The 11650-nt window shown below is 40.4% G+C and overlaps 1 protein-coding gene across 1 annotated transcript; it reads right to left on the bottom strand.

Annotated features, from left to right (window-relative positions):
* Positions 1 to 25: 25 nt before the first annotated feature.
* LOC127159223 (ribonuclease inhibitor-like) lies at positions 26 to 10362 on the bottom strand (the record flags this gene model as incomplete). The annotated part of the gene is made up of 7 exons (XM_051102114.1): positions 26 to 276; positions 7021 to 7182; positions 7373 to 7546; positions 8041 to 8214; positions 9002 to 9175; positions 9594 to 9767; positions 10189 to 10362. Coding segments are annotated over 7 exons (1126 nt in total), but the record flags the coding sequence as incomplete, so codon positions are not given.
* Between the last annotated feature and the right edge of the window lie 1288 nt (positions 10363 to 11650).

Here is an 11650-nt window from a genome sequence, read left to right as displayed (position 1 = left end):
CCTCACAGACACAGTAGTGAAGCTCTTCTGTGGATCCTTACTTGATGTTTACTGCTCCTCTCAAGATGCCTTCATTATGATATACAGCATTTATCGTCTTTTGGTGATTGAACTACAGGTATTTCTTGCGATTGAACTCTATCAGGGACTTTTGGTGATTGAACTACAGGTATTTCTTGCAATTAAACTCTATCAGGGACTTTTGGTGATTGAACTACAGGTATTTCTTGCAATTGAACTCTATCAGGGACTTCAGGTGATGGATCTGTATCTACACTGTAAGGTGGAACAGAAGAGAAGATAATCAGAGTTCAGTGGAACAAACTACAAATTAGTTACTATATTTTTTGAGTAAAAACTTACACATTAAAATCCTGTAATCAGATTAATTACTGACTCTTCCTGGTTTGAATACATATTTATAAAACAGTATTTGTGTTTTAAATATAATACATGTAGAACATGAATTCCAATTTGTGTTTTTATTGAGTCAAAATAAGGTGAAACACATACTAATGAGTTTAAGCCAAATATAATAAATGACATGGAACAAATACAAATGTGACTTTGCCTTAAAACAAAAATCTTTCAGTGAAATGTTCCACTAGTTAAAGCTGTTTGTCCTCTAGTTTAAACATGTTTGTATTGGTCAGTAAATAACTGAAATTACTGCACAGCTCCTGGAATACTCGATTCTGATTGGTCAGTCGTGACATTCTGAGGTGTGTTATTCCCTGATAACAACCATTGTCATTAGCAACACAACACACAGTCATACGGGTATTTGAGTCCGGCGTTTCTTTTACTTCTCTCGTATCACACCACCGCGCTCTCACTCGATTCATTCAAACACAACTGCTATTAGCTTGTGTCTCAGTTACTGACTGTATTTACTGTCAAACCAACCGGAGGAGATTCCTGTTAATAGTAGACTTGTGGACACATTGTTAAAAGTGTGTCTTGTTGTTTAAGTCGTTGTTAACTGATGAGAAGTGTTTAACTGAATCCAAATACCCTTAGACCACTAATACAGTTCAGTTGAAGGAGTGAATGAAAACGAGTGAGTGAATTCAGACACTGAGTGACTGGAAGGACTGACGCTATTTTTTCTAGTTTGTGCTGCTGTTTAATAATCATTTGAAACTGGTGTAACGCCATGCCAGCAGACGGAGCCCTCACCCATTGACTGCCTGTTGCTGCTCCCTCTGCTGCTTCTCTGGTAACTTCCTGTTTGGCAGCCATAAAAGGCAGGCCATGCCAAACAGGAAGCTGCGAAGTATTGTTTTGCTCTAGCGGACTCTACCAAGCGTTTATCCCTGTTTTTATCATTGCCACGGTTTTGTTTTATTGTCATAGTTTTGCTTTTGTTTCTCGCCATAGTTCTGCCTAGTTTTGCCATCGTTCTTTGCCTTCTTTTATTTGTTACTTTTCAGACTGCTTTCTCTGGTTTTTGGACTGTGCCTGTTTTATGGACTACGATATTGTCTTGCCTTCGTCCCTCTGTTTGTTTGGATACAGACCTTGCATGTCTGACTACGATCTGTAAATAAAGCTCACACTTGGATCTTACACGCTTCCTATGAGTCCTGCTTGTTACAGAATACTTCGCCTCCCAAAAATCCAGCGGCTTTTGGAATCACGATCGCAGGTATGAACCAGGCAACTTCTCGTCTCCTCTGCCTTTGTCAAGATAACTGAGCAATAGAGGAGTATGTAGAGGATTTTTGTGGACTGTGTCATTTAGTCGAGTTTAATGATATTGCTCTGAAGGACCTTTTCCGTTATGGGTTAGATGAACCCATTCGCTCAGGGTTACCTGGAGGTAAGATACACTGGACCCTTGAAACCTACATTGATTATGCTCTTTGGTCTGTAAGGTCTGTATCCAAACAAACAGACAGAGTGACGAAGCAGGTATGAACCAGGATCCACGCTTCCAAGTCCGGTCAAGCTTCCAAGTCCGGTCAAGCAACAGAGTCAAGTCAAGCCAAAGCTGCTGTTCTCCAGGAGTCAAGCCAAGACACAGCTGTTCCCCATGAATCAAGCCAAGTCACAGCTGTTTTCCATGAGTCAAGCCTAGATACAGCTGTTGTTCTCCATGAGTCAAGCCAAGACAGAGCTGTTGTTCTCCATGAGTCAAGCCAAGATACAGCTGTGCCCCACGAGACAAGCCAAGTCACAGCTGTGCCCCACGAGACAAGCCAAGTCACAGCTGTGCCCCACGAGTCAAGCCAAGTCACAGCTGTGCCCCACGAGTCAAGCCAAGTCACAGCTGTTCCCCATGAGTCAAGTCACATTACAGCTGTTGTTCCTGAGTCAAGTCACATTACAGCTGTTGTTCCTGAGTCAAGTCACATTACAGCTGTTATTCCTGAGTCAAGCCATGTTCTTCCAGAGTCAAGCTATGTTGTTCCAGAGTCAAGTCACGTTACAGCTGTTGTTCCTGAGTCAAGTCAAGTTACAGCTGGGTTGTCTATGTTATGTCAAACCACAGCTGATCTCCATGAACCAAGCCAAGTTACAGCAGATCTTCACGAGTCAAATTGCTGCTGTCTTCCCTGAGCCAAGCCAAGCCACAGTTGATCTTCATGAGCCAAGTCAAGTTACAGCAGATTTTCATGAGCCAAGTCAAGTTGCCGCTGTTATTCCCGAACCAAGTCAAGCCACAGCTGACCTTCATGAACCAAGTCAAGCTACAGCTGACCTTCATGAGCCAAGTCAAGCCACAGCTGACCTTCATGAGCCAAGTCAAGCCACGGCAGTGTCGCGATTTAGCTCAAAGGGAAATGTATATAAATAATTACAATTAATTATGATTAATTACAATTACTTATATCAGCTGCCAGTAGTAACTGTAGCAGAATCAATTTTCCATCAACTAATCTGTTCGCTCAGCGAACATTCAGTATAATCTTTATATCAACTATAAGAAGTGATATTTTCTTGGCCACAGAAAATAACTTTCTTAAAGTACCATTTCATTAGAGCACGTAGCTCGAATCGGAATCGTAAAGGGACATTAATTTGCAAGGCAGAATCAGAATCAAAACTCATGTAATTTGTGCACAATAGTTTATTAACGAAGGACTAACACATAACTAATCTAAACAAACAAACATGAAATCACTCATACATGGGGGAATGGTCAGTGAGAAGCAGTTAGAGAGAGACAAGGAAATGAAGCTATGAAAGAGTCAGTTAACCACCTGCTGCGAAACCATCAGTGCTGTCTACATCTTATACTAAACCTCTGTTTGTTTAGTTAAATGTACGATACTTGCATTGCCTTGGTCGTTGAACAAGTGTCCAAATGCAGTCTCTGGTGAAGGTCTTGATGGTTGGAGCAGTGGTGGTTTTGGAATTGTGATCACGTTCTTCTGGGTCCGAAGAGTGATGAACTCCAAAGATGTTCTGACTCAATGGTGACTGGGAAAGTGTGAAAGTGAAGAAGAACCAAGAGCTGAGAGGGACTCAGCTGAAGTCCTGTGATCTTTGAGGAATGGAAAGACAAGGCCGCAAGGCCTGGCACACACTTAGGGAAGTCCAGAAGGGTTCTAGCTCATCTTCTTAGGTTCTCCAAGAACCACTGACTGGCTGAGGCGAGTCATGAAGATGAATTCCAGGTTTGAGTGGAACTGTCTGGCTCTTTGTGGTCGAGAGCCACAGCTCTGTATGTTGGGCCTGTCGGGCCCGCCGGGCACGCCCTGTGCCGGCTCAGGCTCCCCGTGGGTTCCTCCACACAGGCAGCAATCAGAAGATGTTGCAGACGAAGGAGAAAGTGAAGAGAGAGAGAAGAGAGAGGGGTCGATGCCTTTAAACTCTCTGGAGGCTGTGCCTCCTGGAGGTCCATGAACCAATGGTAAATTTTCACCTTTGGAGGGAAAGTTTACGACTCTTTGTCTGTGAGCATGGTATTTTGCATATGTAATTCGATTGGGTGTTGATGCAAAACCTACTAAGGTTTCTTAAAACACTAACATGTTGCAAAGGTATCAACATCTAATTTACACCATCTTTTAGATCATTAAAATACGAACTCAAAGAGTCCAAGCATGACATAGGTGGGTTATACTACTAGTCATCTATCATAATACATGCATAAAACAGTAGAAAGACGAATACAAATACAACAGACAAAAATTAAAATACAATGCAGTAATACTGTACACAATGACCTGGGCTATGTGTGATAGGAAGGTCAAAGATAGGTTTGTCTGTGAATGAATGGGAAAGTAGTCATTTCCTATAGCAGTATGTTTCTGTTTTAGAGAGATTTAAGTAGTGGGAGATTCTCTCTACATACTTGCAGGTTGTAAAGTTTATCTGATCTGGCCGAGGTATTCTGGTGTCCATGGTAACCAGGGGCCTGGTGGGCCATTGGAGACGTCCCGGCAGACAGTGTTGTGGATTGGGCGAGGGGGTCTGTGATTATTTGTTAATTTAATGAATCATTGATTTAGCGAATCAAATGAACCATTGTGTGTCGGATTGGCCCAAACGCTACAGCAGACATCTCTGAGTCAAGTCAAGTCATGGCAGGCCTCCCTGAGTCAAGCCAAGTCACGGCAGGCCTCCCTGAGTCAAGTCAGGCCACGGCAGACCTCCCTGAGTCAAGTCAAGTCACGACAGACCTCCATAAATCAAGTCAAGAAAAGGTTGTCCTGCCAGAACCTCAACCCCTTCCCCTCTAACCGTCCAAAGCCACCTCACATCTCTGCTCATCCTCTAAAGCCTCCTCACGTATCAGCTGAAACCCCAGAGCCCGCGCTCCCAAGCCACGCAGAGCCCACGCTCCCAAGCCACGCAGAGCCCACGCTCCCAAGCCACGCAGAGCCCACATTCCCAAGCCACAAGTCCACAGCATCCACACCATCAAGGCCAACAGACATCCCACTATCTACTGTGCTGCCGGCAATGGCCATTGCCATTTTTAGTGTGTGGGCTGCACACTGTGCTCCAGAGGCCTCGTCTGTCCACGAATTTGCTCCAGAGGCCTCGTCTATCCACGAGTCTGCCCCAGAGGCCTCATCTGACCACAAGTCTGCTCCTGAGGCTTCATCTGTCCACAAGTTCGCGCCCATACCTCCTGAGGTGTCAGCTCACGCTGTAGATCCTCCTATGGGGGCAGCGTCCTCCAATGAACTCTTTCCCTGCCATGTCCCTCCAATGTCATATCAAGAGGCCTATCACGAACTATCTGCCTGTCATGTCATGGCCAAGGAGGCCAATCATGGGCTCCCAGCTCTGCCTGCGCCACCACGGCTCCCTGCCCTGCCTGCCCCGCCACAGCTCCGGGCTCCTCAGGATCAGACATGGTTCCATTGCCCAGGTCCACCATGCTACAACGGTCGGCCACTGCTTCATGGCCCAGGTCCTTCACTGCTCCACTGTTTGCTATTGCTCCATGCCCCCAGGTCCTCCAAGGTTCCACTGTCTGCCACTGCTCCACGGCCTAGGCCCTCCAGTGTTCCATTGTCTGCCATTGCTCCACAGCCCAGGCCCTACAGTATTGCACTGTCTGCAATTGCTCCACGGCCCAGGTCCTCCAACGTTACATTGTCTGCCACAGCTCCACGGCCCAGGTCCTCCAAGGTTCCACTGTCTGCCACAGCTCCACGGCCCAGGTCCTCCAGTGCTTCACTGTCTGCCACAGCTCCACAGTCCAGGTTCTCCAGTGCTTCATTGTCTGCTACTGCTCCATGGTCCAGGTCCTCCAGTGCTTCACCGTCTGTCCCTGCTCCATGATCCAGGCCCACCTCCTCTACATGGACTTGGGCCTCCGTCCCACCCCCTGTTTTGCCTCTGTTCCCCCACCCACTATTGTTTTTGCGCCAGGGGTCCTGGGAGTGGGGGGATGTGGCGGAGTGGATTATTTAAATAAACTCTTATGCATTTGGACCTCCTCGCTCTTCCTCGTCATTCCCCATTAACCACGCAGTGACACCTGCTGCCATGCTTCCACGGCCAAGACAAAAGACCAAAATATCAAGCCAAAAATTTTTATCTGTCCCACTGTTGCTGCTCCCTTTGCTGCCTGCGTTGGTCCAATTTTCTTTCTTCATTAACAAATTAAACTAAAGAAAACACAAACAAGTAATATTTAAACACAAATAAAATAAAAACACTTTCTTAAATGGCTACAACACATATTTTTTGTTTATGCTTATTTGTCAGACTAAACACTCTGCTTTTATCCACACTTCTGTTTTCATTTTTTTGGTTTTGTTTTATAGTCATAGTTTTTGTCTATTTTTGAAATAAACATAGTTTTGTCTTGATCCATTGCTATAGTTTAGCCTGGTGTTTCATAGCCTTGTTTATTTCACTTTTTGTTAGGACTGCTCACCGGTATTTGGACTCATTGCCTGTTTATATTGGTGGAATACACTATTTGTTTTGCCCTGGATATACCTGTTTGTTGAGATCACTAAATGATGTCTTTATCTGGCTTGAGCTGCACGATCTGTTCAAGCCTAAAGCTCAGGTCAGAGAAACCAAAAATCTTCACCTAATACTTCCCTTTAGATGGTCCTCTTTTACACCCAGGTTTACACCGATGAGATTTTACAGTTCTCATGGACCAGGTAGTCAGTGCAATTAGAGATATTTGGACTAAACACACCCTGATTAAACCTTACATAAGTAATGTGACGTGTTGCTTGTCAAAACAAAAACACAAGAGACAGAGACATTGATCATGTGACGTTGGACGGCTGTGAGCTGAAGCTGGAATCTGCACTGATTTTACCAGCGTTTTCCTACAATCTGACCAAATCTATTTCAAACTGTAATGATTCACTATTACTGATGTCATTAATAAAGCAGGTGTTGTTGTATAAAGCTCTGACAGTGTGCTTTTGTTCTCTTTCCTCTTTTGTGATTTTTATCAATTTTATATTCTGACACAAATCCTTTGAAATAAAGTGTGATGATAATTACACAAATATTTGAAAGTATATATTTCTTCACATATTAGAGGTAAATGAATCTCTTTAATATCAGAAAGTGAAGTTTACTCACCTCAGTTTACAGTTTGAGTCTCGTAGCACATCAATGAGCTGCTGCTTTGAGTCTCCAATCATATTAGCACTCAGATCAAGCCATTTTAGAAACTGCAGTGCTTTTGTGTTTGTCAAGGACTGAGTTAAAGAAGAAACATCTGTAATTCCACAGTCACAAAGACTAGAAAGAGACAAACAGAGGAAGATCATCTTACAAACAAATCATTAAGGTGAAGAATTTTTCACAAATATAATGTGAACTCAGACTCATCATGAGATTTTGAGTATAAAGTGTTTTGGTTGTTGAAGTGATTTTTAAAATGTTGAAGTGATTTGAATCATTTTGATTCTTGTATGTGAATGTTACTGACCTCAATCTCTCCAGTTTACAGTGTGAATCCTTCAGTATGTCACATAAGTGATTCACTCCCGTGTTTTTTATTTGATTCATACTCAGGTCCAGTTCTCTCAGGCGTGATGGGTTTGATTTCAGAGCTGAAGTCAGGATGAGACACTGTTTCTCTGTAACACTGCAATCATACAGACTGAAGACAGAAGAGAAAAGACAATGAATCAGATCCATGTAAGTTTATGTGTGAATAAGAGTAATAGATATTTGTTTTAAACACAAACGTCACTTTTCTGCATAATGGGAACCACAAAATTCAACAACATCACAGAAACTGTCCAGTATAACTGAACATTAAACACTAACATGTATTTCCCTTTACAGAAAAACACAAAATAACACTTCATCCCTAAATTTACAATCATGCAGTTCCTTGCAAATTATGCTGGGAACTACAAATCCACTGCTCAGTTAGTTACATCAACAAAAACAATATTATTGTAGTTTCAACACAAATAAATCAATCAGTTTCAATTTTAAATATATTACGTAGAGTGAACACAATGAATTAAAATGAACAAGAGCCAAAATAATTTGAGTGTACAGTCACAAACACACACAAAACACTTAGAATTTACTGAACAGTAAAGTAATAACACTGTCACTGCTGTACAGTATAATGATACTAACTGTAGTTTCTTCAGCTTGAATTGTGTGTTCATCAGTAGATCACTGAGGTTTTTCACTCCAGAGTCTCCTAGTTTATTCCTGCTCAGGTTCAGTTCTCTCAGGTGTGATGGGTTTGATTTCAGAGCTGAAGTCAGGATGAGACACTGTTCCTCTGTAATACTGCATCCAAACAGACTGAAGACAGAAAGAGAAAAGACAATGAATCAGACATGTTGTTCATGTGTGAGTTAAATGAATCATGAGTAAACACCATACAGTGCAATAAATAAAATTTTGCTAAAACCTGAAAACAAAATAAGTAAATAAATAATCATACAGCCACAAACTAAAACAAAGTTTTATTATATTTCTTTTTTATGGAATTCTATGTATATTATTATACATTGTTTTGGAGCTGTGGTAATGAACAATTTCCCTCGGGGCATTAATAAAGTATTTCCGAATCTGATTCTGTTAGTCAGAACAAAAAAATGATTTGTGATTTGTAATGTAATTGAGATACAGGATCAACTATAGAATCAATTTAAAACAACATTAATGTAAATGTAAAAATTGAGTTTAAATGCAACTAATCAAAATTCTGTTTACAGTAGTTTACAGTCAAATCCAACATTTTGTGACCATATTTTGTTCTTATTGTGATGCATGTCTGAGTGAAATAACATTTTTGAACAAGAAAAAAATGCAGGTCATGAATTCATTTCTGATGAGAAGCTGGATTATTGTTGTTTGTTATTGCTGTGATCTCATGTGACTGACAGGTTTTCACACCCTCACGTCATCAGACCAGAGATGAAATGTTTTTGTGAGGGGAAGTTATTTTCATTAAAAAAAATCACAAGGGTACATTACTTTTTGGAAAAAACTTATGTACCCAGATAAATAAATCATAATAAGCATCGAAATATTCTCAGTGAACTTTAATCTCACTGTCACTGCTGTACAGTATGATGATACGAACTCTAGTTTCTCCAGCTTGAATTGTGTGTTCATCAGTAGATCACTGAGGTTTTTCACTCCAGAGTCTCCTAGTTTATTCCAGCTCAGGTTCAGTTCTCTCAGGTGTGATGGGTTTGATTTCAGAGCTGAAGTCACAGCAGAACAACCTTCATCTGTCATTTCACAGCTGCTTAACCTGCAATGGCAAAAACAGCATGAAATAAGAAAAGTAAATATTATCATTATTATCATGTTTCCTGATTCTTGTATGTGAATGTTACTGAGCTCAATCTCTCCAGTTTACAGTGTAAATCCTTCTGTGTTTTTATTTAATTCAAACTAAGGTTTAGGATCTATGATGATCATAATATTGAAGAGGCATTTAGTTTCTAATAGTTTGTTTGGAGTCACGTTAGTTTTGTATGAGGGCAGGCACTGCTTCTACTTACTTTACTTTATTTTATTTATTTAATGCCTCAATTCCTTATTCTCTAATCAAAGGCTGATTTCTGCATTTACAAATTTACTTACTATAAAAAGAAAAAGTGCACTGCTTTAAACAATATAACTTCAGACCTGTTGTCTTAAAATAAATGAACTTTAACTGTACTAACTCTAGTTTCTCCAGCTTGCATTGTGTGTTCATCAGTAGATCACTGAGGTTTTTCACTCCAGAGTCTCCTAGTTTATTCTCACTCAGGTTCAGTTCTCTCAGGTGTGATGGGTTTGATTTCAGAGCTGAAGTCACAGCAGAACAACCTTCATCTGTCATTTCACAGCAGCTTAACCTGCAAAGGGAAAACAGCATAAAATAAGAAACGAAAATATTATCATTATTATCATGTTTCCTGATTCTTGTATGTGAATGTTACTGAGCTCAATCTCTCCAGTTTACAGTGTGAATCCTTCAGTGTTTTATTTGATTCAGACTAAGGTTTAGGGTCTATGATGATCATAATATTGAAGAGGCATTTAGTTTCTAATAGTTTGTTTTGTGTCACGTTAGTTTTGTATGAGGGCAGGCACTGCTTCTACTTACTTTTTTTACTTTATTTTATTTATTTAATGCCTCCATTCTTTATTCTCTAATGAAAGGTTGATTTCTGCATTCACACACTTACTATATATAACAAAAACCCAGTGCATTGCTTTAAACAATGTAACTTCAGACCTGTTGTCTTAAAATAAATAAACTTTAACTGTACTAACTGTAGTTTTTCCAGCTTGAATTGTGTGTTCATCAGTAGATCACTGAGGTTTTTCACTCCAGAGTCTCCTAGTTTATTCCAATTCAGGTTCAGTTCTCTCAGGTGTGATGGGTTTGATTTCAGAGCTGAAGTCAGGATGAGACACTGTTTCTCTGTAATTCTGCAGCTCCACAAACTGAAGACAGAAGGAGAAAAGACAATGAATCAGATCTATGATGATCAACTTACCAATGTGTTTTTCATCTTCGTTTGCTGACAAATAAACAGTGATATCTGTGTGTAGGTAACATGAAGAAAGACTACACATAGTTCATTTAAATATACTACAAACTACACAAAAGTTACAAATGTATGCAAAGGTTGAAAATCAGCTAAATTACCCATTAAGACAGGGGTCACCACACTCAGTCCTGGAGGGCCGGTGTCCTGCAGAGTTTTGCTCCAACCGTAATCAAACACACCAAGGTCTTAATACTGTAGGTTTACTTCAAACTTCCAGGCAGGTGTGTTGAGGCAAGTTGGAGCTAAACTCTGCAGGACACCGGCCCTCCAGGATCAAGTTTGGTGACCCCTGTATTAAGATGTGAACTATTTATCCAAGTTACGAGGTTTCACTTGATAACATTAACTACATTAGTTAACATGAAAGAGAGAATCCCGGGCACGTGTTGTCAAAAATATGATTTATTGCCTATCATAAAAATTCCTCCCCCCTCCCACCACTGGACACCTGTTTGGACACCTGTTTTTGTACACCCCCAACCCCCCGAACTGGCCACCTGTTTGTACATCTGTTTATTCGCCTCAGTGATTCAAAGGAATTTATGACTGTTATCTTATTGTTTGGGAAAGTGTTTTTGAAGTGGGACCATTGTAAAATGTTCAAAACTATGTGCTTTAAACTTTAAAGTGTGAAACGGTTGGGTAAAACGGGGTCAAAGGGGATCGTTTTTTTTTTTTTTTTATTAAAGTTTTTCACATTTAATAGAAACACTGTGATGACGGTGTTTTCCAGAAACAGTAAAGCAGGTCAAGACGTGCATTTATGTATTGTAAAACAATTTTGTTCATACATTTAAAACAAAAATGTATCAAATACGATCGTTAACCAGTAACAAAAAGCAGCGAGACACGTCTGTGTAAAACAAAAGCATACGTTGATAGTTGTCAAAATATTGCAAAATTAAATGTTTTTAAAAAAGGCAGAGTTTTTTTACAGATACAAGAGTTAAAGCAAAAGAAAAAAAGAGTCGAGCATCTTACGTTGATTTAAAACAAAACAAAACAAAAAGTATCAGACGTGATCGTTAAGCAACAGCATAAGATACTTGTCAAAATCTATGTTGTAGTCTAGCATTACAAATTTAAAAAGGTAGTGTTTGTTTCAAGTTAGAAAATAAAGAGTCGAACATCTTACGCTGATCTAAAACAAACAAAAGTATCAGACGATAATTGCCAAATCT

Source organism: Labeo rohita, unplaced genomic scaffold, assembly GCF_022985175.1.
Source record: "Labeo rohita strain BAU-BD-2019 unplaced genomic scaffold, IGBB_LRoh.1.0 scaffold_2001, whole genome shotgun sequence".
Lineage (NCBI taxonomy): Eukaryota > Metazoa > Chordata > Actinopteri > Cypriniformes > Cyprinidae > Labeo > Labeo rohita.
The sequence above is the reverse complement of the archived record's forward strand: the minus strand, read 5'-3'. Positions and strand labels throughout refer to the sequence as shown.